At 46.1% G+C, this 27,809-nt stretch overlaps 2 protein-coding genes and 2 non-coding genes across 5 annotated transcripts in view; 1 reads left to right on the top strand and 3 right to left on the bottom strand.

Moving 5' to 3' along the window:
* UBAP2 (ubiquitin associated protein 2) overlaps positions 1 to 27,809 on the bottom strand; it is a gene marked incomplete at its 5' end in the record, with an annotated part of 53,558 nt that overhangs the window by 13,256 nt on the left and 12,493 nt on the right. Inside the window, 5 exon segments of one of the 2 annotated variants that reach the window (XM_034773010.1) lie at positions 12,716 to 12,766; positions 13,739 to 13,830; positions 15,217 to 15,412; positions 18,512 to 18,578; positions 21,950 to 22,133. In XM_034773010.1, the coding sequence (XP_034628901.1) occupies positions 12,716 to 12,766; positions 13,739 to 13,830; positions 15,217 to 15,412; positions 18,512 to 18,578; positions 21,950 to 22,133 (590 nt within the window). 2 annotated transcript variants of the gene reach the window in all.
* Positions 1,076 to 1,923, top strand: LOC117878676 (interferon beta-like). Its single transcript, XM_034773013.1, has one exon. The coding sequence runs from the start codon at positions 1,076 to 1,078 to the stop codon at positions 1,616 to 1,618; it is 543 nt and encodes a 180-aa protein (XP_034628904.1). The 3' UTR covers positions 1,619 to 1,923.
* On the bottom strand, positions 20,872 to 20,954 carry LOC117879709. The gene has a single exon (XR_004646364.1). It is a non-coding gene; the product is annotated as a small nucleolar RNA SNORD121A (small nucleolar RNA).
* Positions 23,668 to 23,748, bottom strand: LOC117879710. The gene has a single exon (XR_004646365.1). It is a non-coding gene; the product is annotated as a small nucleolar RNA SNORD121A (small nucleolar RNA).

Raw genomic sequence — 27,809 nt, 5'->3', positions numbered from 1 at the left:
AAGACATTTAAAAAGAAAGCCTACAATTTAGAGCCTGAAACACCTGACAGCCTTTAGCTACAAAGAAAATCTCCCTGGACTATCTTGAATATTATATGTTCATACTGTGTTCCACCAGCCTACTATTAAGCATATTTCAATTTAAAAGTAGGAATTTACAGAGGTAGAATGTAACAGCCTCATTCAGAATCTGGCCAAAAACCAAAAGGATATCACCTCAATCCTTTGCAGAGGTTACTTCAGGATTTGTAATGACCTCAAATGGTCAACACATTGGTTTTGCAGCTCATCTGAAAGGCAGCATTGCCAACAGTACAATGACCCTGAGACACTATATATACACACTCAGACACTGGTGCAACAGAGACTCAAAGGGAAGCGCACCACAGTGTCCAGACTGGGCCCAGCAAGCACTGAGACAGGCCCCCACACTTTCCACAAGAGTAATAATTACATTCTTTCCACCAAGGGGCCTCCTCCAAGCAAGGTCCTCTAATACCTCGGGATGAACCTGACTCCTACTGAATCACCAACAGTGCTCCCTACAGAGTGCTCAGATCTCTTCAAAGATCTGGAATTCCAATACCAATACCATGTATCCCTGCTCAGCTTCAGAGTTTGACAGGTACGAAGGCTGCAGTCATATGTCTATGTCACATGCCTGAAAGAATTCAGATTTCCTATTGAAAAAACAAAACGGAATCTTACTATGATTAAGAACCCTAGTGCCTGAGCTGTTTAAATATTTCAGAGCGTAGTTTAGCAGTACATGCTGCACAGAACACACAAAGGTCAGAGGTCAAACACCCAGGGCCTCTAATAATGCTGCACAGAGAGGAGATGTTTAACATCCCCTGGGGGAAACATGGACATTGGTATGGAAGTTTCAGAAGACACTTAAGTCGCCAGTTGGAAAGTGAAAATGAAAACAGGGAAATTTTAGAGAATCAAAAAATGATGAAAGGAACAACATCCCACCAAATAAATTCAGGGACATGGAAGGCATGCACAGTAGACCGCAGACATCTAACAAGCTACAAGTACTCTGGCATAAGCTGTGTGAAACATTATCATCATGGCTACCAAGTCTCAAGGATTCCTGTGGCAGATTTGCCTGGTACTGCTGTTCTCCGCTGGAGTCATGTCGATGGACTGTAACCTGCTTCGTCACCAGCAAAGCAAATTTAACTGGTACAGTCTACAACTGCTGCAAAACATGGGTGGGAAGTTTCCTTTGAAGTGTCTGGAAGACAAGACAGCCTTCCAGTTTCCTGAGAAGGTTCTGAAGCCCAAATTTCAACAACATGCCAAGATGGCCATCCATGAAATTCTCCAGCAGCTCTTCGGCATCTTCAGCAGGAACCTGACCCAAACTGGCTGGGAAAGAAGAAAGGTGCAGAGTTTCCTAAATGGGCTCGCTCTGCAGACCGAACGCCTCGAGACATGCCTACCTACAAAGGCCGGGGCCAACATTCTGAGACTGAAGAAATACTTCCAGAGGATCCAAGATTTTCTTACGGAAAAGAAATACAGCACCTGTGCCTGGGAGATTGTCAGAGAGGAAGGGCAGAGGTGTTTTCAATATATTGACAAGCTCACCGTTAGGATGCAAAAGTAGGCGACAAACATTTTACTATGAACATTTGAGAAGTTTGGGTGAAGCAGCGAACTGGGAGCAGGAAACCATCTGACCTCAAGCTTAAACTCTAATATGGACTTTGTGACCCTTTTCAAGTCAATGTATTTGACTCCATTTGCCATCGGTAAACTGGGGATTATACCATAAACTTCAGCAGGTGGGGCTGATTGTTTAAAATGCTCTGAAGAGGAAAAATCTTCAAAACTATATGAATGTACTTCATGTACTGTGTACGAAGTCTTATCCAAAAGCTAAGAAATATTTTAGAGGCCAAACACAGGTGGAGGGGAAAAATATTTTGCAATTGTTATTTATTTTCTTTATGCATTGTCAAACTTCTCCTGATTGTGGGAATGGAGACTGTCACATCTATATTTATATATTTATAACTATTTATTTTCTTTGTGCATTGTCAAACTTATCCTGATTGTGGGAATGGAGACTGTCACATCTATATTTATTTATTTATTTAAAATAAAAGAATGGCTAAAAAATTGAGGAACTAAAAAAATTGAGGAACTGGTTGGAATGACTGTAGTCTATTGCATATGCTCTTGTGAGCCTCACATAATGTTTATGAGCTGAATGTAACTTGTATTGATCTAAGGCAGTGATACTCAGACCTCAGTGATTCAAGGAACCAAATTAGCGATTAACATTACCCAAAAGAACCGCAGTAGTGTGAATTCACTGTTTCATTTACTTTATATATCTAAAAATAAAATTCTCACAGCAAAATTACTGACCAAGTATTATTTTATCAATTACAATTGCTTAACAACATCGTAAAAGCATCCTGATTGGTTAATTAAATCCCACTCTCTTACTATCATGTGCTACAAAGCCGCAGGAGACACATTAAAGAGCCACTTGCAGCTTGTGAGTCTCAGTCTGAGTATCACTGGTCTAAGGAAAGACACAGAAGACAGACACAATATGATCTGACCGGAAATAATAGTTTTCAGGAAAAACAAAGGTAGGGCAGAATCATAATGGATGGAAATTGGAAGCAAAATTAGAGACTTCCTGAATATCATCAGATCCACAAGGGGTGGAAGATGTGTGAAAAATCAGGTTGAGAGTCAAAAGAGGACAAGCATTGCCAGGAAATGCATCAGGGTGTTCTTTAGCTAGGCTGAACATAAACATTTTACATTATTTTTAAAGACTCTTCTCATACTCAGACCAAGACAAGGAGGACACAAACAGAAGCCAAGATGCTATGGTTAGTTGGGCTCTGGGTCCTGTAGGAAAGGCTCTTGGGGTGCCTTTTCATGCTGGTTTGTTTGAGGGAATCCCCACCAGCAGAGATCCAGGGAAAGGAAAAAACCCCATTTCTCCATTTTTGCTAAGCCCCTACTCTGGGACCCATGTCTGCATGCAATATGAATGAAAAGTGAATTCTCTGGTTTTCCTATCCATTGCTGGAACATTTTAATATTTTAACCCTAGAATCATAGAATAGGGTTACCATATTTCAACACTGAAAAAAGGGGACACTCCACGGGGGCCTGGCCCTGCCCCAACTCCGCCCCAGCCCTGCCTTAACCCCGCCCCTTCCTCTGAGCACCCTGCATTCCCCCTCCTCCCTTCCGCTCTGATCTTGGTTGGGGGTTGCTAAGTGCTTCCCTGCTCCCCATTCACCCCGCAGCCCCTGCGCCCCCCGCCTGCCCTGCCCCTGCACCCCCCTGCCCCTGCAGCCTCTGTGAGCCCTGCTCCCCACTCGCCCTACAGCCTCTGTGCCCGCCGCCTACCCTGCTCCTACGCCCCCCTGCAGCCTCTGTGCGCCCTGCTCCCCACTCGCCCTGCAGCCCCTGCCCCCCTCGCCCCTGCAGCCTCTGTGCGCCCTGCTCCCCACTCACCCTGCAGCCCCTGCCCCCTCGCCCCTGCAGCCTCTGTGAGCCCTGCTCCCCACTCACCCTGCAGCCCCTGCCCCCCTCGCCCCGGCAGCCTCTGTGACCCTGCTCCTCACTTGCCCTGCAGCCCCTGCACCCCCCCGCCCCTGCAGCCTCTGTGAGCCCTGCTCCCCACTCACCCTGCAGCCTCTGCACCCCCCGCCTGCCCTGCCCTGCTCCCCCGCTCACCCGGCAGCCTCTGCCTGCTGGGGGCTTCAGACGCTTGGCAGCACGGGTCCCTGCAGCCCCGGCCACAGCTTCCTTCCTACCCCCGAGCACGTTCCCCGGCCTGTCTGTCCCCGCTGGAAACAGCTCCTGCGGCGCCAGGTTCCAAGCTGTGCGGGGCAACAGGGTCACAGGAAAGGTCCCCCAGTGACCGGGGGGGTCCCCGCCCACGAGGTAAGCCCGAGCCCTCCCGTTCCCCACCTGAGCATTGTAGCTGGGGCAGCTGGGCTGCGCTGCGGACCCGGCAGATCGTGCTGGGCAGACCCTGGCTTATGCCTCCCTATTTCCCCGGACATGTCCAGCTCTTTGGAAATTCCCCCCAGACGGGGATTAGAGCACCAAAAAGCCGGACGTGTCCGGGGAAATCCGGACTTATGGTAACCCTATCATAGAAGATCAGGGTTGGAAGGGACCTCAGGAGGTCATCTACTCCAACCCCCTGCTCAAAGCAGAACCAATCCCCAGACAGATTTTTGCCCCAGATCCCTAAGTGGCCCCCTCAAGGATTGCACTCTCAACACTGGGTTTAGCAGGCCAATGCTCAAACCACTGAGCTATCCCACCCTGCCCTTCCCCAGGGGAAAGAAATTAGTGTCCTTGGCTCTCTTTCCCATATTTAAAAACAGGTTTTGTTCACCCATGAGATACACCAAGCTTTGTTTCCTGGCTTGTAGAACAGTTCAATCTAACAGAGAGCTTAGGCCCAGATGACAATAAGTTTGAATATGGTCTTTATGTTTGCCAACTTCCTGGATGTTTGGAAGCTGGGCAAGTCAGGAAGCCACAAAACAGCAGACAATGATTATTCTAAGCTGACCAGCGCCTCCCAATTGCATGTGTTTTCCACATATTACTAAAGAAAGCATGTAATTGCCTTACAAGGCTTCACAGCTACTAAGAGCACAGACGAATACATTCAGTGTCCATCCTTTGGCCTTCCCCTTGTTTAGTCCCAATGCCTGATGATCCCAGCAAGAGGACTGTAGTCTCCTGGCAGTCTATTCCTCTCCCCACCTGGCTGCAGGAGCACCACCAAGCCCTCTTCGCCAGACACCCACTTCTTGGAACGGTTGCCACAGGCAGAGTCTGGCTCGGGGCTGCTGGTTGTAAGGGGGTCAATACAAGGGCAGCTAAACTTTCTTGCGTGCTTTCCCCACCAAGTCTGAAAATGTAATTCGAACCCCCCAATTATTTCACTGATGTTGTGACGCAAGAGGCTTGATGTGAAAGATGTCACTACCCCTGGAAACCTTGGTGGGAAGCCAGCTCCCCTTCCTGACTAAAAACCAAACCCTGCCTCAACCTGTCTTACAACTATCTGCACCACACTCGCCCCCATCCTCTCGATGCTGAAAGAAGGGCAGGAAACTCCCCCAATCCTCTCTGCACAACCGTCTTGTGACTAAGAGGGGGAACAGCGGCACTCTTGCTCTGTCCTTTTGGTCTTTCCTCTGTCAACTCTGGTACTCTGCTTTCCTGAACAGGCCGACATTTACAGTACAACAGCACTGCCATTTTCAGTTGGTGCTCCACTTCTTGCGCCTCACTGATAGTCACAAGATTCTTGTTGCTGCTCAGGCAGATGTTCACTCTCAATCCCAGCAACAGATGATCCAGACCCACAGCCGAAGAACCCAATCTGGCCAATTTCACCACAGCTCGAATTAGCAACAGCCACAAAACCGGACAGATTCTCTTATACCTACCAGAGAAGGTTTCCCCACTCACCGATGAGGAGCGCACTTTAATTTCTGTTCAATTTGTGATGTGGAAAAAGGAAGGGTTACTCACTGTGTGCAGTAACTGTTGTGCTTCGAGATGTGTTCCCTATTGGTGCTCCACTTCAGGGGTGCATGCACTTCTTGAGTTCTTGATCGGAGATTTCTAGTGAGCAGTGCACGACTGTGCATGCACCCTATGCCTCCTTGTGGCAGAGCGCGAAGCTATATAAGAGATGTGCAGGCAAACCACCCTCAGTTCCTTCTCTACCCAGGCTTTCCCTAGGGAACGACAGCAGCAGTGGCGAAGGAGGCCGGAGAGTGGAGCACACAGAGGGACACACATCTTGAAGAACCAGTTACTGCACGGGGTGAGTAACTCTTCCTTCTTGGAGTAGCATCCCTATAGGTGCTTCACTTCAGGTGACTTCCCAGAAGAAAGAGGGAACTTCGGATCAGAGTCCAGAACTGAAGGTAGTATTGCAAAGCCAAGTGCCCCGTCATATCTGATGGCATAGAGCAAGGAGTAATGCTTTGGAAATGTATGGACTGAAGTCCAAGAAGCAGCTCTACACACCTCTAGTACTGGAGCACTCTTAAAAATGCAGTAGATGTTGCCTGTGGTCTGGCTGAATGTGCTCTCATCCTAGGGGAGGAGGAGGAGGGGAGCTGACAACTTGCAGACTCGTAACAGGGAAAGATACATCCCAATATCCATTTCAAAAGTCTGAGCAGAGCTAGGAGCCCCTTTAGATCTAGCTGAAAAGGAGATGCAAAGTCTAGGCAATATCCTAAACTGCTTTCAAATGTCCAGATTATGAAAATAGGATTCCAGCTGAGAAGGATAATGTTTCAGGAAAAAATACTGCTATGGTAGTAGATGGACAAACTGGTTAAGATACAAATCTGATGTACCCTTTGGTAGGAACTCAGGATGTGGCATAAAGAGACCGTATCATTAAAGATTAATATGGGGTCCTTGAGGGGGAGGAGGAATCTGCCATCAAGGCTCCAATCTCATCCTATGAGCCAACATGATGGCAATCGGAAGACCATCTTCACAGATAAATGAATAGGGAGCAAGTTACCATTGGTTCAAATGGAGGTCTCAGAACCAGGGTTGAGGTCTGAGGATGGAGTGGGGTGTCTAATGTGGGGGAAAGAGATTACCCAGACCCTTAATAAATCTGGACTATACCAGGTGAGCAAAAAGACTCCCTCAACCAGAAAATGAAAGGCGGCTAGGTGTACCTTGACTGAACTGATGGATCTCCCAGATGTCTTCAGATTCAGCAGGTAATCTAGGAGGAGGGAAAGGGGAACCAATCCAGGCTGGAGGTAACAACGACCACACCAATGAACAAATCTCTTCCATTGCTGCAGGCAGGTGGTGTGGGCTGATGTTTTCTACTGTTTAACGAACACCTGTTGCACCTCCGTAAAGCAGGAAGCCTCTATTCCCCAGAACCATCCAGGAGCCACACCCTGAGGCGTAGAACTGCTCGGTTACAGTGATACGTGCAACCCACATCATGAGACAGGAGATGAGGCATGGTCAGGAGCTTGACTGATGGATAGACACATAGTTGAAGGAGGTAAAGGTACCAGGCTTATCTCAGTCAGGTAGATACTATGAGGATAACCCTGGCCTTGTCCTGCCTGATCTTGTTCAGCACATTTAGATTTAGGGGCGTTGGGGGAAAGGCATAGAACAGACTCTTCTTCCCTGGTAGAAGAAAGTCAAAAAGAGAGGGCACTTCCTGTTCCTTGAAGTGGTGAAGATATCATCCTCTGACAGTCCACATCTGAAATATGCTGTGGAGAACCTGACTGTCCAGCTCCCATTCATAGTCACGGGAGAAGAGTCTGCTGAGGGCATTGGCTGTGATGTTCTAGATACCTGAGAGAGAGACTGCTGAAAGCTGGACATAGTGGACTATATACCAGTTCCAGAGCTCTATGGCTTCAGAGCACAAGGAGGGGATCTTGCTCCTTCCTGTTTGTTGATGTAGAACATGAACGATGGGCTGTCTGTCATGACCCTGATTGCCTTGCCCCGATGAGGGGCAGGAAATGGAGATAAGTGTTTCTGACTGCCCTGATCTCCAATAGGCTGATGTGGAGACTGGCCTCATGGTCTGTCCATCTGCCCTGAACCGTGTCTCCAGGTGGGCTCCCCAACGTAAAAGGGATGTGTCAGAGAGTCACTGACAGGGTTGGGTGACAGAAAGGGATGCCCGCACAGACGTGGAGTTGCTTCTTCCGCCAGTTTAGAGAGTTCTTTATATGCAAGGGGACAGTCACCTGTCTGTCCAAGGTGTGTCTCCTCGAAGAGTCGGTTGTTCTGAACCAATCCTGGACACAGTGAAGGCACAGCCTTACGAGATTGGCCACAAGGGTGTAAGCTACCATATGGCCCAAGAGTTGAAGACAATTCCTTATCGTGGTCCCCTGAAATGTTCTGCCAGACTTGACAAGATCACAAATCTGTCTAAACGGAGGTACACTTTGGCTGTCAATGAGTCAAAGTACACCCCTATAAACTGTATCCTTTGTACCTGTAGCAATATGGATTTATTTATTTTCAGCTGTAGGCCCAATTCCTGGAACAGAGCAAGAGCCATGTGGGTGGAAACCAGCACTGCCTCAAAGGAGCAGGGTATGGGAAGACCAGGATCACTTCCTGCTGAAGGAAAGCCGCCATGCCTGCTAGAACCTTTGAAAACATCCTCGAGGCCGAGGATAGGCTTAAGGGGAGCACTTGATACAGGAAGTGATCTTGGCCCATTGTGAATAGTAGGTATTTCCTGTGCAGTAGGCAAACAGTTATATGGAAAGTAGGCGTCTTGTAAGTCGAGGGCCAAAAAGCAATCCCCTTCATCCAGTAAAGGAATTATAGTTGCCAGAATCACCAGCCTGAACTTCTGAGGCTTTACATTTGTTCAACAGCCTTAGATCTACGCTCGGCCTCCAACCTCTGTCCTCCTTTGGCACTAGGAAATATTTTGAATAGAAAGAAAGGGGACCAGTTCTACTGCTCCTATCAGAGGAGGGAGTCCACCTCTTGCCTCAACAGAAGCTCATGAGAGGGATCCCTGAAGAAGTATGGGAAGGGGAGTGGAAGGAAGTGTGTGACATAAAATGGATGGTATAGCTCAAATGTTATGACCTCCAAGACCCACTGGTCTGTGGTTCCTGGTGAAAATGGACAAGGTAGTCCCCAAAGGGAAGGAAGTGGGCTAAAAGGCACAACTGTACATCCAGAGGAGTGGGAGGATTTAAACCCCTGACCAACCTATCAAAACTGCTGTTTAGATGACACCTGAATGGTCATGGAGGGCAGTTGGGCAGCTATCTTCCTCTGAAATCTCTCCCTCTTCCTGAGACCTTCCCAAGGTCTAGTGTACCCCAAGAACTGAGTAGGGCATGACCTCTGGGCACTCAAACTACTGAAACGTTTCTTGCTCATAGGTGTGTCCAATGCCCAGGGAACACAGGGCAGCCCTGGAACCCTTCAACGTGTGCCGGGAGTCATTCATTGTCTCTGAGAAGGAGAAATCCTCTACTATGTTTTGAACCTCTCTTGGAAACCCTGAAAGTTGAAGCCATGACATCCTGAGCATAACTACCCCGCTATTGAGATAGAGCTGGCAGCAGTGCCTACAGCATATAAAGGACACTCGGAGAGCCATTCTGGCCAACAACTTCATAACTATGGACTGGAATTGCTCCTCACAGTCATGTGCCAGCTTTCAATAAAGGCTGCAAGCCTGTTGTAATTAGTCAAGTAGTATTTGGCTATGACCGCCTGATAGTTTGTGATCCGGAACTGCAGGGTTGAGGACAAGTATGACTTTCATCCAGAGATCCAGCTGCTTTTGGTCCTTGTCATGAGGGTAGATCCTGAAAATTGCTGCCTACCCCGTTCATTCACTACATCAACTACTAGGGAGTTAGGTGGTGGTCAGAATCCTTAAGCACACGTAGAAAGAAGAACAGGAGTACTTGTGGCACCTTAGAGTGCATATATGCATCCGAAGAAGTGGGCTGTAGTCCACGAAAGCTTATGTTCTAATAAATTTGTTAGTCTCTAAGGTGCCACAAGTACTCCTGTTCTTCTTTTTGCGGATACAGACTAACACGGCTGCTACTCTGAAGCACACGTAGGTGTTTCTTATCCACCTTTTTGCACATTGGTGGAATAGTGGCAGGCGCTTGCTACACCATCTTAGCCAGGTGAGGAGAGCCTCATTATTTAATAGGTAGCACCACTCTGGAGGGTGAAGCGTACTGCAAAATATTGAGCAGTTTGTGTTGCAGATCCTTGACTTCCTCCAGAGTGATCAGCTGAGTGGCTGCTACCCTTCTAATGAGGTCCTGAAGCTGCCTGAAGTCGTCGGCCATGGAAGGTCGTGGAGGCATAAAGGCCTCATCCAGCAACGACAATGAAATGGGAGTCTAAAGGGTGGCTTCTTTATCTGCCCTACCCTCCTGCTCCTCAAATGTCTCCTCCTGTGGGGGTGGTCGATGGGGAGGGGAAGATATGAAACCCTCGTCTCCCTGCGGTACTGTACCAATGGTTTGGTACATTGCTACTGACAGTTGGCCCATGGGTCCCAATATAGCCATTGCAGGGCTCCAGAAGAAAGTGGGTTTAGTATGCAAGGCTGGTTCCATTTCCCTTGGTGACCTTCAAGGTCCTCCCTGCAGCTGGCCAAAAGGCAATTCCCAAATGGGTATGTAGGAAAACCCATCACTCAAGTCAAAGAGACCTTTTGAAAGCGGTCTTCCCCCACATCCTCCCATGGAGGGAGGGGGGCAGCTGTTGAAGATGGAGGAGAGCCCTGTGCCACAGGATGGCCGCTCAGAGACCAAGTTCTTGGTACCGAGTGGTGCTCAGTACCTGTCAACAACTCTGATAGACTCTGTTCATCCGACACCAAGAGGTCCCTCAAGTATCAGAATTTCTGTGGTACTAGAAAGGACCCCAGTACTGATGGTACAGCAGAACTCGATGGTATCCTGTGCTTGCCTTCCTCACTGGTGGAGGGTACCGGTACGCTATCGGAGATGTGCTTCTTGTTCTTGGAGCTCTGGGGCTTCACAGTCATGTCGGTCCCGGAGGAAGAGTCCTTGGCCTCAACGATACTCTCAGAGACCAAGGATCTCAACGGGGATCTGGCTCCTTAGAGTGGGAGTCCTTGCTTCTCTTTCTGGGAGTCTTCCCAGTGAGCTCCAAAGACTTCTCTTGCTTAGGCAAGCCTGCCCAGAGGCTGACGGGGTGCCAGATCTGTCTGGGGATGGATGTATGGGGGAGAGAGGAGAATCTCCTGACCTAGCTCAGACGATGGTTGAAAAGATCGTTCCATGGCTAATAGTCTGAGCTTTAGAGGGGTAGCCGTGTTAGTCTGAATCTGTAAAAAGCAACAGAGGGTCCTGTGGTCTGAGCTTTATCTCCCTGTTCTTCCTTGCCCTGGACTTAAGTGCCAAGCAGAAGAAACACTCCTGGGAGACTTGGGACTGCCCCAGGCAACAAACATTTGGAGTGCCTGCCCATTGCTTATCGGTATAGCCTCCCAGCAAGAGAGGCAGCGTTTGAAGCCTGGCAAGCCAGTAATGCCCCGCCAAGACAAGACAAGTTGCCTGGAGGGAAAGAGAAAGACAATCCTCACATCTAAAAACCAAGTAACAATAGTAAATACTAAACACTAACCTACAACTATAAAGCTACCTAACTGCAATAAAAAACAGAAGGCAGAGTATGTTCTTGGCCGAGGCAGTAGAGAAGGAACTGAGGGCGGTTCACCCACTCACCGCTACGTAGCGTCGGTGTCTGAGGGTACATCTACACTACAGCGGGGAGTCGATTTAAGATACGCAAATTCAGCTACGTGAATAGCGTAGCTGAATTCGACGTATTACAGCCGACTTACCCCGTTGTGAGGACGGCGGCAAAATCGACTTCTGCCGCTTTTTGTCGGCGGCGCTTACTACCACCTCCGCTGGTGGAGTTAGAGCGCCGATTCGGGGATCGATTGTCGCGTCCCGACGGAACGCGATAAATCGATCCCCGAGAGGTCGATTTCTACCCGCCGATTCAGGCGGGTAGTATAGACCAGGCCTTAGGGCTCGTCTACACTTACCGGAGGATCGACATGTGACGATCGATCACAGGTCGCTCTCCCATCAACTCCTGTACTTCACCTGAACAAAAAGCGCAAGGGGAGTCGACGGGAGAGCATCTCCCATCGATATAGCATAGTGTGGACCCTGCAGTAAGTAGATCTAAGTACATTGACTTCAGCTACATTATTCTTGTAGCTGAAGTTGCGTAACTTATATCAGGGATGAGCAAACTACAGCCCGCAGGCAGGATCTGGCCCACGAGCCATTTTAAGCTGGCTCGTGTGTTCCTGCTGGGGAGCTGGGTCGGGGGCAGCACCACGCGGCTCGGCCCCACTCCAGGGCTCCAGCCAGGGCGCCAGGTTGGGGACCGCCACACAGCTCCCAGAATCCGCGGCATGGCCCCACTCCGAGGGTCGCAGGCTGCTCCACATCTAGGAGCGGGAGAAAGGACATGCCACTGCTTCCGGGAGCTGCTTGAGGTAAGCGCCGCTTGGAGCCTGCACCCCTGAGCCTCTCTCCAAAACCCAACCCCTGTCCCAGCCCTGATCCCACTCCTGCTCTCCAAACCCCTCGATCCCAGCACGGAGCACCCTCCTGCACCCCAAACCTCTCATCCCCAGCCCCACCCTAGAGCCTGCACCCCCAACCAGAACCCTCACCCCTTCCTGCATACCAACCCCAATTTTGTGAGCATTCATGGCCCGCCATACAATTTCTATTCCCCGATGTGGCCCTCGGGCCAAAAAGTTTGCCCACCCCGACTTAGATCGATCTCCCCCTGTAGTGTAGACATGGCCTGAGACGAGGAGGCTTAAGGCATGTGTGAGGGCTGAACGGTCACTGCTAGCTAGAAATCTCCAATCAGGGGCTCGAGAGGCACATGCACATCGGAAGTGGAGTGCCCGTAGGTGTGTTACTCGAAGAAGAACCTTAAGGTAATCGCACTGAAAGGAGATACTTGAGCAGCTAGAATACATCAGCAGCTTCATGGAAGTAGGACAGCCGCAAGGGAAGCTCTTAAAAATCACCATAAACTGAAGTGGTTTCTCCTGGGCAGAAAGACTACAAGATTAACTCACAGTGAAAGCAAGCCATTTGGTTCATTTACTTACCATTGGCAGCCTGGATTGGAGCATCTGAAGATCGTCATAACCATAGATCTGCTTGAAGACAGATAAAAATACAACAACATTATAACACTTTTCCCTAATACTGGCCAATTTGGGGGGTTTAAGAGAGAGATTAATCTAGACCCAGCCTATTTTAAAAACACCAGGCTATTGTAGATCTTGTACTATCAAGATATATAGTTCTATTTCCAAGGGCTAGCGCAGTTAAAGTTGGGTTGACATATCAATTACAAATCCTCATTTTCCATGGTCATTAGCACTCTGAGATTTGAAGTCTGAAGACTGTGTAGTCAGTACAGTTCTCAAGGGCACACAGTTTACTGGAAACAACCACAAGACATTCAGAGCTAGGAGCTAATCAACCCTCTTAACTGCATTGTTTGCTATTACTGCTCCCTGGTACATAGTGCTCCAAGATTCAGTGAACGTGCCTTAAGTTTGCAAGATACAATCGTTTATTTCTAGGTTAGAACTGAAGAATGACTATTCCCTCCCTTCGGTGAAGAAGGAAAAGAACTAGTGGTAGGCCAGAGCGTCCAACTGAGGAGACTGGACTCTGCAGCCACTGAGATGAAGTCTGTTCCAAAGCATGCTGACATCTATCTGAAAATACAGGTGTCAGGACAAGTGGCTGGTTTTGAGTACAGCACGCCCAATCCAGCCCAGAAAGTCAAACATTTAACTCAAATGATTCTATTTCAACTGAAAGGGCCTAATACTGATCCCATTAAAGTCCATGGCAAAACTCCCACTTTTCAGTGGAAGCAGAATTGACCCCATAATCAAGGATTTTCAAACAGTCAGTTTTGAATTTAGCAATGAATTGCAAACCTGCACTGAATATACTTCCCATACCCTTCTTCAGCACCTGGAGCAACGAGTCCAGGATTCCACATGCAACACATGCCAAAAAAAGACACCCTGGCATAGACAGCGGCAGGTCTGTAAGACCCATTGGCATCAAGGAGTTAAGTAATCTACGGCAGGTACAATGAAGTTGCTTACTGGGTAGGCAGGCAGGAGTCCTCCAGGTCCCACAATATACTGGTTATGCAACAAGGGTGGTACACCTTGGGGCAGGTTGGGGGGAGCTTTGCCTGTAGAATCAAAATACAAAAATTTTAATAAGCCTCAAAGTAAAGGCTTTAGCCCTGAGCCAAGTTTGTTGGCCTGCCCTGAAGGCTGAACTCACAGTGTCTAGACAGCAGAGATATGCTTAAGAGGAATGGTGAATAAAAACTGCAAGCTAATAATACTTGAAAGAGGGCCTGAACATGATAACAGACACCCTGTTAGCTAAGGGACCAGACATACTAAGAGATAAGGATCCTACACAGGCCCAGAGGTAAAGAACATGGTTCCATCCCGGAGATCAGTCTGGGTTTGGTGGATTAGTTCTCAGGTTAGTAGGAGTCTGAAATGATGGAAAGGGTTATGGACCCATTGCTCCCTCCCTTAGTCCCTTTTCAGAGGAAGAGTCCAGGCCTCAGTCTCACTGCAACAGATAGCAACCTCGCTGCTCTGACTTTCCGCTCTGCTGTCAATCAGATGGAAATCACTAGTCATCAATAGCATCATAGCTCTCTTTTGTGGGTACTGCTGGCTTCAGCTATGGCCAGGAAGAGCGAAGAGGAGAGGTCATAATGCTATGAAGCTGGGCTGTGCTGAGGACCATGGGGTGAGAAATGCACTTTGTCTGGCCAGTAATTAGAATCTCCACTGGCAGTATGAGTGGGAAAGGGAAGAGAGAAACGTTTGTGCACATGATTCAGCCAGAATGTCCCGTTCCTTCACCACTTTCCCCTAAGGGATATCCTGACCCATCACATTTCCTTTTGGCAGCTAAAGCCAGCAGTGAACTTCAGTACTGCTTCCATTTGAGCACAAGACAACTCATCTCCCTTCTCTGAAAGGGACGAGAGCCGCCACCCCCTGCACAAAATGAACTGCCCTGGGTGTTTCGGGCATTCTTTCTCCTAGCAGAGCCGTTTGCAGTGACATGGGCAACGCATGAATCCAGAGCCTCTTCTCCTCAGTCACCAAGGCAGCAATGCTTTGGCATGGGGTAATGAAGGCTGGAATTGCAGTGGATTCTGACACTGCCACCTGAACTTGGACTGCAGGGGGAAGTTAGAAGTAAAAGCTAATGTGAATAAAGCCAAGAGCTGACCGTGTTGCTTAGTTTGCAAACCAATTCTCTACAGGTCCACATTGACTAAATCAGGAGCAGCTCTGGGTATCATCTATAAAGCTTTCTGAAGATAGAACATGCTACATAAATGCTAATTATTACCCATCAAATATTCCCAACACATAAAAGCAGGCAACTTTATTTCATAGGCCAGCATGTAAAGCATGCTGAAAAATGCAAGTCTTTAAAGAGTGTATATTTCTTAGCGTAGTTATTGCTGGCGTGGTGCTCAACTGACAACCTGCAGACTGAAGTCCTCTGTCTATTCATGTGATTTGTTAATATTGCGAACCTGAAGACACTAAGGGAGCTGCCCGTGTAGAAGCAGCTGGCATAGACACACTGGTAACGCTCAGGCCAAGGCTGTTTGTAGTGTTCATACTGCTTGCCATGCTGACAACTGAGGATGTGGTGCTAGTGGCTGAGGTTGAAGCAGTTGAAAAGGTTGTTGAGGGCTGGAGTGAAGCTGTGCTCTCCACACTGGTGTGCTAGAAAGGAGACAAAAAGAATGGGGATCACAGAGCGGACAAACCACACTGCAAAACAAACACCACCTAACCTTTTAGGTAACAGCAGCATGTGCAAGAGAATCCTAGCATTCTCATCTGTATTATATACATACGCAACAGGGACCAGTACGCCAAAGGCTATAATTCCATTAAGAGGTTCTATAAACCTACCCCATGAGAATGAAACGCAAGTCACCAGGCCTGAGTTGGAATTATATATCTGTGGGTCAGTTGCTTTTTTATTAGGTTAACTAAGGTCATTTTGGCTCTCACCAGAATGATCCTTTTAACTTAGATACGGTCACATTTATATCATCTTTGCAAGCGTCTAGGAGTTTATCTAAGGAAAGGGATATTTGCTTTAAAGGGCCCCTGCTAATAGGATTTCTTCAGGCCACTTGCAAAAATTAAAAGCGAAATGCAAACTTAAACACTGTGATGCCCTTAGTGGGAGTGGAGGAAATGTGTTAAACTGATATGCAAGCCAGACATAGTGTCGAGTGCAACACAAGTGCCATAACGGCAAAGCTAAAGCTCAACAGAGAATGGGAAGAGGGAACGTTCTGCTAAGTAAGAGATTTCAAGGTACAGTAAAAGCTGTTTTATCTGGCACTTGACCAACGGGAAAGCTCTATAAACCAGCATTTCTGATCTTCGTTGATACACTGGTTTCTAGTCCGCTTGGCGCAGGGCCGGCAGGAGGTTGGGGCGCGAGAGGGGGTGCAGAGCGTGGGCTCTGGGAGGGAGTTTGGATGTGGGAGAGGGCGGTGCCCTATCTGAGGGGGCCGCTCACCTTGGGTGGCTCCCCACAGGCAGCGACCTGTCCTGGTTGCTCCTCAGTGGAGGCGATCCTAGGCAGCTCTGCACGCTGGCACTGCCCTCGCAGCTCCCATTGGCCATGGTTCCCAGCCAATGGGAGCTGCAGAGCCAGTGCTTGGGGTGGGGTCGGGGCAGAGTGCAAAGCTGCCTGCCATGCCTCCGCCTAGGAGCAGTTGGGGCAGGTCGCCGCTTGCAGGGAGCCGCCTAAGGTGAGCGGCCCCCGGATCCGGCACCCCGTACCCCCTCCCATACACAAACTCCCTCCCTCTTAGTTAAACGGCATTTTTCACTAACTGGCACCCCCCCATTTCCCCAATATGCCAGATAAAACCGTACTTACCGACTAGGGATGATGTAATGGTTTCTAACACACTTACTACATATACTGAACCCATACAGAAAACCCCTCTACTAACCATAACCAATCCATATGCCATTTTGGGGTTGCATACACAGGGGCAGCCCACCACAGAGCAAGACGGCAACTGTCTTTCTATTTAGCACTAGTATAACCACATCTGTTCAATACGGGTTGCCTTGTTACCAGAAACACACAGACGTATGCAGATGATGGTAATACCCATGCGACACATTCCAGAAACACGTGTTACATGGCGTTCTTCATACACCTTAGCGCATGTCACTTGCACACTGCCTGCTAACAACTCCACTGAAGTTAGTAATAACACTCAAAACTTCGGAGCAGCTTCAAACAGCTACTTTACTATGACTTTTTAATGCAACTTGTGGCAAAAATGTCTCTCTCTCTCTCTACTCCCTTACATGGAAGTTTCCTCTGCGGCTACATTTGTCTGAGGGATAGGATGGGCAAAATTCAGTGCTAGACCATTGACAGCTTTTATGTCCGATCAATCACAAGCCGCCAGCACCAGAGAGGAGCTCTTGATACTACTAGAGAGCTGGGAAATTGCCCCTCTTCCCTAGTGAGATAAAGCACTTGTCTCAGTCCCTGGGCACTGTGACACTGGCAGACCAGGTGTCAGCTCATGCCTAGGCCCCAATTAAACACTGATGAATGCATAGCTGGAAACCAGTCTGGCTCACCTGCGTGTTAATGTTATTAAAATAGGTATTCGATTTATAAAAATATGTTTAGACTTTATGAAATGCTTGTAGGATGTTGCTTATTAATCTCACTTAATATAACCTAATAACGTGGGGTACAAATGTTAAGAGTTTGCATTGCATCTGTAACTGTGTAACTCACCAAACAGGAAAGAAGCATTAACTAATGTAAAGGCTGGCTTCCTATAGAAGGTGTTAGGTACTGTACACAAAAAGACTAACTGAAACCAAATGAGCCACTGTTAAGCATCAAAGGACAAAGACTTTGTTAACTGCATTCCTCCTTCTATCCCCATGAAGAGGAGACCTGTGCATAAGTTGATCCCATCAGCTTGAACTCTGGGAGGAAGGGAATAAAAATCCCTGACAAGAAGAAACTGGGTCTTTTATGCTGCTTGGACTCTGAGGGGCAAGCAAAAGATCCCCAGTGCTTGGTATGGGTTAGCTCTAAAGGACTTACAGAGCTTGCTTATAATAGGAGCTTCTAGCATTCTAACTAACTCATTTGTGTGTATGTTTACCTGCTTTAACCTTGTAAATAACTCCTTTATTTTTATTAGTTTATTATAGGATTGGCTACAAGTGTTGTCTTTGATATAGAATTTAAGATGCAATTGACCTGGGTAAGTGACTAGGCTTTTGGGACTGGGAGTAACCTGAATATTGACTTTTGGTGTAAGGGACCATCTCTCACAAAGGCAAGCTTGCATGGGTGGCAAGATAGAGGAGATTACCAAGGGGCCTGTCTGTGACTCCATGTTAAGGCTGTAATAGTGCTTTAGGAGTTCACACTTGATATTTGGTTGGTGAAATCTAAGGATAGAATTCAAAACCAGTTTGAGATTTGTGCCCTGCTTCTTAGCAGTCTGCCCTGAGGCCGGTACCACTCCAGACAGCTTGACAGGCATCTTAAACCTTTATCAGGAAAGCTGACTGTAGATTTAATGAGACAAGGTGGGTGAGGTAAAATCTTTTATTGGACCAACTACTGTTGGTCAGAGAGACCAGCTTTCGAGCTTACACAGAGCTCTTCTTCAGGTCTGCGAAACATACTCAGAGTGTCACAACTAAATGCAATGCGGAACAGATTGTTTAGCGTAAGTAGATAACATATTTCAACACTGCAGACAACAATGTAGACTTAATAGCTGTTATGATTCAAACAGGACTTACCGCATGTGAGGTGCTCGCAGACAGCGCTGCAGCAGAGGAGAGGCTGTTCTGATGATTGGAGAGGGAACTAGAAAGACAAATTTTAAAGGATTAATCAATAAAACTAAACAGACTAATCATCCTGAAATTTCTCACAACTGAACATTATAAAAGCATTTAAAATACTTTTTAATGTTTTAGTGATTTATTTTAACACTAAAAATAAGTTATTGATATATACAGAAAACCAGTTCTGGAATCAAAAGCAACGTAACGTCAAAGATCATTTAACAGTGGAGAATGGCAATTAACTACCCTCCTCTCAGTGTTATAAGAAAGTCATTGTGGCTGACAGGAAGACACTGCTCACTAGTGCTTGTAAATTTCTCATGTTTTAAATGAGTAAAAGTTTCTTATTGAGTTGCCAAAGTAATGACAAGCCATTTATAATAGAAATAGAATCCCTTCTGCATAATACTGACCCCACTAATGAACATTACTGAGTATTAACACCACAATTCTGCTAATGGTCTCAACACCTTCAGGAAAATGGGGACCAAAGAAGTGTAGATTAAAAATGGTGAAGTAAAAGCAGGAAGAACACTTGTCACCTAGAATACCAAAAGGGAATTCCAGCATCAAACTGAAATCACACCACCGAGCCTCCAAATCCATTTTAATCACTCACAATATGCATACATAATACTACATAGCTTCTATTGTTATCTGTAGTGTTGTTGTAGCCATATTGGTCACAGGATTAAAGAGAGTGAGTGTGTGGGTGAGGTAATATCTTTTATTGGACCAACTTCTGAAGAAGAGCTCTGTGGAACTCAAAAGTTTGTCTTTCACCAACAGAAGTTGGTCCAATAAAATATTACCTCACCCACCTTGTTGCTCTCATATACAAACTAATTCCCATTATGTTTTAAAATATTCAAACACAGTAAAACTCTGGTAATCAGAGCATGTTAAAGTGTCCATCACACAGAATATCCACTATCGAAATTCTAGGTAGAAATACAGTGAGAAGATACAGGAAGAGTGGTTCAAATAAAAAAAAGACTAAACAATAGGAGTTTGCATGTATCTGTATGTCATGTAGACACTTCAAGCTAGGATTGCAACTTCTGAGCTCTCAAACCTTCACAGCTTTAGGCAGGTCTCCACTTTCTGAATTTAAAAAAATTGATTGCCAAAGTACACTTCATTTCATCAGATGATTTAAAGACCAAAATCCCTCATCTTGTTTACAAAGGAAAAGCCTCATCTCTCCTGAGAGCTATAGAGTTATAAAGGACAGAACTCAGCCATGAAATCAACAAATGATCAGCTCCTTTTGCAACAGTAAAGAGCTTGTTTCTCACCATCAGGGGTTCGCATACATTAGGACAGTTCTCGGAGGCAGAGTTACTCCTCAGAAGTCTCCTAGCTGAAATTAATCCACATTCTTCCTGCTAGATGTGAATCTTCTGATGCCTCAGCAGAAGGAATACTGTCTTCCCAGTTCCTACATTTTCAGGCAAGCCAGCCATTCTCAAACTCCTAACCTTAACTTTTTTAAATCAACTCTCATTTCTTGTACTGCATTGTTTTGTTTTTCTCCTCCTCGAGTTAGACTGTCCCCCCACATCTAGCACAACTCAGCTAGTTTATCTTCAGGGGAAAGGCTCAACATTTTTGTAAATAGTGGAAATGGACTCTTGTAGTAATTCTGCTTTTAGGGAGTACATTCATTCTTCCCACAACTACTTGTTTTCTATCAATCAAGGAGTCCCACCTCCAAGCTTACAGTGCTAACAGCAACACCAGATCTATAAAAGCCTTCTTGGCAGGTGACTAAAGCTTGTTCTTAAGCATTGTAAATGACCAACAGCTTCACCTTTCCTCCCACCCCAAAACTAATGCCACCCCAGCAAAATAAAGGGCAAGCAAAATGCAACCACCACAAATAAAGCCAACCGTCCAGAAGAGTAAAGCAGTTCAAACAGGTCTGGTCACCACTCACACGTCTATACGCTCCCTTCAGAATTCTGGTATTAAGAAAGCCCCATGCATGTCAATGAGTGTCCTGACCATGATTAAATACAGGCATTTTCTTTGGAGAGGCACCAGTGGTGTTTATAACCAGACTGAAAGTTAATACTGTAGGGCATTTCCTAATTCAGGACCAGGCCCTTTGAGGCATGTCAAGGAGGAGGACCAGCATACACCTCTGCAGCTTTACAGACCAATTTCACTAAGACTTTTAGTGCCTCCCGCTCCTGCAGCCACCAGGATGAGGAGACACTGTGGCAGAAGGAGGGAAATGGTTCAGTCATGCACAGGTAGTTTTTGAAATGCACATTCCCTCGACACCTTGATTCATCAGGGGGCCCACTACTGAAAAGACTCAGATTCAAGGGCTGTCTGCACATGCAAGTCAGATATGTGCTTGGAAATCAGGCATCACTGTCTTTTCAGGTTACTCCACGTCTGCCCCACATCATGCACACCTAAACCCAAATTTCTAGCCAGGCACCTCGCTCATCGTTTGTGAAGCGTTTTGGATCCCTTTTGGATGAAAGGTGGTACAGTAAAAATGTGAGAGATCGAGTCTCAGGTGAAAGGAATAATTCCAATTACTTGAGGCATTTAAGACTTCACTCAACACTGGCTGTCCAACAGGGCATGACCATGCACTAGCTGGGAGATGGACAAGAGCCATTAGGTCCTGGTTCAATCCATCGCTAAATTCAATAAATAAAGTGCAGAGGTCAAACAGCTTAAGTAGTTTATATAATTAATACAGACTCATGACGACACCGGTTCAAGAGCGAAGCTTTAATAATGTGCCGTGAGAAGCAAACAGCTGGCACAGAAGAGCTGAGTGGCAATGGACAGAACTTCCCAGAGCTTCAATCTGATAGTTCACATTTCCTCAAGGAAGGATCTTAGCAAGAAGCACTCGGAACCACTCAGCCCTCAGTCCCAATGTTGACATTTTTTACTTTAAATCCTTGATTGTCACACATTTAAACATCTACAACATTTAAAAATGGTCAGAAAAGCAACTGCTAAAGAACTGGATTTTTATAGGCTAAAAAACTGGCCAAATCAATAGCTGGTGCTGTGGACAAGGCAGCAAAAACACCAAATGAAGGTATGAGCGTCATTTGGAATCCACTATAAGCTACGTTGAAGCAGCAGATCTTTAAATAGGATATTGCTGCTAAATCTATGAGACTCCAAGAACAGAGATCTGTGGGCACAGTACCGCTGAAATGTAGCATGTGGTTCTTATATTCCAACCAGAAACATTATCCTGGATCTCTTATGAATACCTGTCCTAGTTCAGCTTAAAACAAGAGAGGGGGCCGCATTTACCTGGAGTCACCTTGTACACTGACCCATTTCTATCCTGCGCACACTGCCACTAAGCCCAAATTCAACCCGTTTTCCTTTGTCCTCCTACTGTACCTGCTTAACTGGGAGAGTGAGCTGCTGGCCAAGTCACTGGACTGGGGCAAGCTGGGTAACGTTGCTGTGTGCTGTGGAGCTGAAGGCAGAAGCGAAGCAGTGGAGGACGCCGTGCTAGGCAGAGACCCCGCAGTAGGTAGCGAGGGAGAGGTTTCTGTCTTAGACGTTGGAACTGATGAAGTAGCTGCAAGTTAGAAAAAGCCAATCAGAAAGGAATTCCAGCACACACAACCCCACGTATTTGATTCAGGAACAGAGAGACTTTAAGGCAAAGCAGCACATTCCAGTCAATTTACCAATGTGTGAGGAATTGGTACTGATGACTTAGTGACCCGCTTGACTTGACTATTGGAGTAAATTCCACAGGCATTGGTAAAGCCATGCCATCTTTCCTTTGGCAGGTCTAAGATTTTCACTAGTAGATTTTTAATGAGTGACATTCCTTTGTTTATTTATCTATTGTCACTTTTTTTTTTTTTTTGCACCCACTGGTCTGTCACCCCCCCTCTTTGAATCTCCCGCATTGATTCCAATCTTCTTCCACATCAATTTTGAACTCCTTGTCCTCACTTTCAAGGCCCTTCCCAACCTTTGCCTACATCTCTGTTCCTCTCCTAACTGGCCCACTTCCACCCTATGCTCTACCAACACAGCATGTCTTTATAATCCCATGGCGATCTCCTCTTACAACCCTGTGCTTTTGCCCATGCCTGGAACATCATCAACAACCCTGATGAAGCCTCTTCCTCACGGCTCACTTATTTTGGGTAGATGACCTCCATTCTAGCCCTCTTTATAGGGTTTTTCACATTCAGATTTCCAGCTCAATGGCTTTATTAGTCAAGAATGAAGAACTGCTAGCTGAAGAAAAAAAAAAAAACCTGCAGACACAAAGTCCAATAGAAAATAATAAAGGAGCTAATGGCTTGTATGCAACTAAGGTAACACTCTGTGCATCTTTCAATTCCCTTTTCTTCCTCCCCCATATCACACTGCTCTTCTTGTTACACCTAGTCTAACTTGAAGCGTAAGCGTGACAAGGATCTGTTGTATTTGCCTGTAAAGCTCCAGGAACATCTATGATGCTGTAGAAATAAAAAAATAATTTAATCTATTTGTAAACAAGAACAAGATACTGTTTTGATACTCTTCAAGTGTGTTTTGGACAGACAAGAAGAGTACGTACAACTTACTGGTTCAGAGTTGCAAGGAAGTACATCCCTTTAATAAATGGTTTAGAAATATTTGGGAAGTGCTGACAATGAAACAAAACAAACTACAGTCAAACATAACACCCTTTCATTGAGCACTTTTGGTGACCCAAACAGATGACTAACATGACTTTGTTTTACTCATCCTAGAGATGGAAAATGCCAAGAATGAACTGTTCTACTGTTAAAAGCCACCTACTTATTACAAATGCACCTTTCCCAGGGATCGCTACCTTGTAATGTTAAGCTGGAGGATTCTAGGCCAGTAATGTAATTATCCTGTTAAATCCATGCTGCTGTTCTGTGATGTCCCATGAAGAACTTCAATTACAACATGGAAATTCAGAAGTTCTCAAACTAGTTGCTGAAATTCACAAACAGCCATTTGCTGCTAAGATTCAGAAGGCCAGTTACGCCTTTCATGCGGCTCCATCTTTTTATACCTCAGGGTTTCAGTGACTACGCCCCAACAAGTTAACTATTAACTGGTATGCAAAATACAAGCGGGATGAAAAGACTCAGTCTTAAGAGTGTCCACAGTACAATTCGGATATGTGCTTGGAAGTTAAGCATCATCGTCTTTCCATGTTAGCTGTTTTGTTGTAGCTCTCTGAGGCCCCCAGTCAGGATCAGGCCCTCCCAATGTGTTAGGTGCTATACAAACAAAATATTAACAGTGACCACCCTCGAGAACTTACAGTCTGAAACCAAGCGCAATGAGTATGAGAAACAAAGAGAGGGAAGGTAGAAGGAGGGTGATGAAAATAAAAGCATATAGTGACATAAGGAGCAACTGCACTACTTGATGGTTCATGAAGATGCCATTTAAAAAAAATAAAACTAGCTGGTCCTGACAGACACACAAGCCACTGCTGATTGTTAGGGTCAAAGCAGAAATGGATCTTGAGGAGAGATCTGAAGGCGGAGGTAGTGACTATCCAGATCACTCAGATGCAGGGATGGTGCTGCATGCATAGGAGGTGGCACAGAAAAGTCATGCAGATGACTGTAGGAGAAGCTGATAACGGGATGAACAAGGCTGGCATCCCTTTGCAGAGGAGGAAGCAGCCAGGGTAACACTATAAGAGACAAGGCAGGACAAGCGAGGGAGGGGGGTCAGTCATGAAGGGCCTAGACAGGAAGGACAAGACACTTGCACAGGATGTGTTTAGAGAACATATGAACATAAGAACGGCCATACTAGGTCAGACCTAAGGTCCATCAAGCCCAGTATCCTGTCCTCTGACAGTGGCCAATGGCAGATGCTCCAAAGGGAATGAACAGAACAGGTCATCATCAAGTGATCCAAGCCCTGTCACCCAATCCCAGTTTCTGGCAAACGGAGGCTAGGGACACCATTCCTACCCATCCTGGCTAATAGCCATTGATGGACCTATCGTCCATGAATCTATCTAGCTCCCTTTTGAACCCTGTTATAATATTGGCCTATAGTATTGGTATAGTATTAGAGAGGGAAAATCAGGCAAGAGAACTGAAGAGAGGAGTGACAGTTAGGGCAATGGGCAGGAATATAGTCCCAGCTGTCATATTTTGAAAGGATAGGACGGGTTGGGGAAGGCATGATGTGGAAATCAGAGAGGAGGTGACAGAAGTCAAGATGGATGATTAGGAGGACTTGGACTAGAGTTTTAACAGCATGGGCGGAAAGAAAAAGGTCAGAGTTTGAGTGTGTTAAGAAGGAAAAAAAACAAGGGTTTGAACATAGCCTGGATGTGTAGGGTAAGTGCGGGAGGAGTCAAAGATGGTCCCGTTTACAAACATGTACGACAGAGGACAGCAATGTTAACAGAAATTGAGGACTGGGGATGGGCAGAGACTCTCTCTGAGCTAGATTCTAGAACAAATGCATCAAATTTAAGAGTTCCAAGGTCAGTTAAGGATGATTTACTTTGCACAGCAAAGAATTTGAGACTTAAAAAGTAGCCAAGTGGGTCTTCAGAGAACTTTGTAACTTGGGAGATGAACAAATCCAATCAATAAAAAAGCAGGCCACTGTGCTACAGACAGCAACTTCCACAGCGCCCTTTGTGGTAGCTCATGCTTCGATTGTAAACCAATGTTCAATTGGAACAGTATTTTACAGAAATTTTGAGAGCAACTGATTCAAAGATGGTAAATCAGCAGACTCTCAAGCTTTTTTTCAACCTTAAACTGAATTTTGTGCTGATGAAAACATGTCAGGTTTACAGCTCTGGATACTCAAGACCTCTGTTCACAAAACTTGTAGGAGAAAAGAGTACTTGAAGGACCAACTGCCCTACTTCCGACACCAAACCTTGAGGGTGGTTTTTGAGAGATGGATACCTTCCCAGAGTTGGGATGGACACAAGGTGTGGGGCTGAGGGGGTAGGTTTACAGGGAGATCAATTTGTGCTGCTACCCATAAAAAGGAACACAGACATGCTCATACAGGGCAGAAAAGCATAGTGTTATTGATAATGATAGGAATACCAGGAAGTAATCCACAGGGGGTACTACCAGTAAGATAATACATGAAAAAAGGTTAAGCAAAAAGGCCAGACGACCACTGTCTATGCATCAGCATGTTTGTTTGCTCTACTGCAGCAGACAAGCCATCCAGCAGAGGGAGCATGTTAGCCAACCTTATTCCCAGAAGTTTGCTGCAGGATAACAAGAGAGAACAGAACAAAGCCACATTCTTTTTTGAACTCCACTAAAAATAAAATTACGATCAATCTGTTCTCCAAATGGGAAGCTGGAAAATTGGTAAGAAATGTCTGATTGACATCAATGTGGGCATGAGAATTAAAAAAATAAAACTGGGAACTTCCCTGTGACTCCAAGTCTATTCAGTGTTGCACATCTGGGAGCAAATTTAATAAGACGGATTTTAATATTTCATTATTAGCAAGCAAGTAAAAGTGCAGCTCACAAGAGAATATCAGGGTTAGAGTTACCAGTGCCTTGTCCCTTTAAAAATTGAAGGTCTGCAAAGTCACTTGAAATACAGTTTTAGAAAAGCATGAGAGAAATGAAACAAACAAACCCCCGGGGGGAAAATGTGTCACCCTATCCCAGCAAACCACCAATTTTAAAGAAAGACTGTAAAATAACAGACACAAGGTGGGTGAGGTAGTATCTTCCACACCTTGTCTCTCTAATATCCTGGGACCAACACGGCTACAACAACGACACTGTAAACATTTAAAAACAGGACCGATTGGGAACTCCCACCAAAGGGGTAGATTAACTGAGCCTAAGCAGTTGGATTTATCAAACTGAAAGTGGGATTTGAACGGGGTACACAGATAACAGAAGCTGTAATTAGGACAGTTTGCCTTGGACTGAGCCTCAGGAACTAGCTGGAAGGAAAACACTAACCGAGCCTGCCAAACGGAGGAACATCTCAAGGTCCTACAACCAAGGGAAAGATGCAACTGAACTGCACCTGCAGCTCTTAAGAGCCAAAGGACACGTCAGGATTTCCTAGTCTGAGCACGCAATTTCAGCGAGAAAGTATTGTTTGCCTCACAAGGAGCTGACTCTGACCTAAGATATAACCCTGTCCTTGCAACAAAACACATTCAGCCATTCAGTCCTGACTGGATAGTCGGATGGTGATGCAACCTTGTTTAAAAGATAATCAAGTTGCACACGAGACCTTGTTTGAGAAGCTGCACGCTGCTGTAGCTGAGGAAGCAGAGAAACACCAGAAGTTGGGGAATGGAGTGCCGGCTACAGCAGCAGCTTGTAATTCTGTGAAATTGCCATACGCAGAGCACAGGTCAGAAAGGGAAGCAGCACCTCCTCTTGAGTGAAAAGAATCTCCAACGGTGACTTGCTGATGGATGAGATAAGGGAACTAAAGGCCAGTATTGATGAACTCAAAAGTGCAAGGGCTGAAATTAGTATGAGAAGCGAGCTGTCTGGGTGCACACAAAAGCACCGAATGGTATGAGCACACAAGCAGGCAGGCAACCCCAGAAAAGAGGATGTGTTAGCTGCAGACCATCTGGCAGAAGCGGTACTTGTGACCACCGTTTCAGATGTGGCAGTACAGAACACTACCAGTCAGATGTCATGCAGGAAAACCACAAGAGAGTAGAGGCAAAGCTGACACTATCAGATCTACCTGGATGGCCTGTATTTACCATTAAACACTCAACCTGCAACCCAGAGTACCCAATTTAGGGTAGGTCTACACTACAAGTGCTACAGCAGCATAAGTTGCAGCACTCCAGCTACGCCACTGTAGTGTAGACACTTGCTACAGCAACAAACGGGGTTTTTCCCCCATCACTAATAAATCCGTCCTCTCGAGAGGCAGCTAAGTTGTTAGAAGATGATATTACATGGGCATTTCCCTACCTGGACAACGTTCTTGTGGACAGTGGCACTTTTGAAGAACATGCAGAGAATGTAAGGAGAGTATTGCAACAGTCACAGAATAATTAAGGTGAAAGTTTCTAGATATATGACCTTTAAAACATCACAGAAACCATGGGACAGGAGAGGGGAACTTTGTAAGCTGCCAGGCTTCATCATCTACTATCGAAGCTACATTCAACACTTTTCTAGAATAGCACAGCCACTGTATGACTTGTTGATTGTTTCACTGGAATTTGACTCATCACTGTCAAAAGTGGCTTGGAAAAAGAAGAAGGGCA

Source organism: Trachemys scripta, chromosome 6 (assembly GCF_013100865.1).
Source record: "Trachemys scripta elegans isolate TJP31775 chromosome 6, CAS_Tse_1.0, whole genome shotgun sequence".
Taxonomy (NCBI): Eukaryota; Metazoa; Chordata; order Testudines; family Emydidae; genus Trachemys; species Trachemys scripta.
This window is presented reverse-complemented; position numbering and strand designations above follow the sequence as displayed.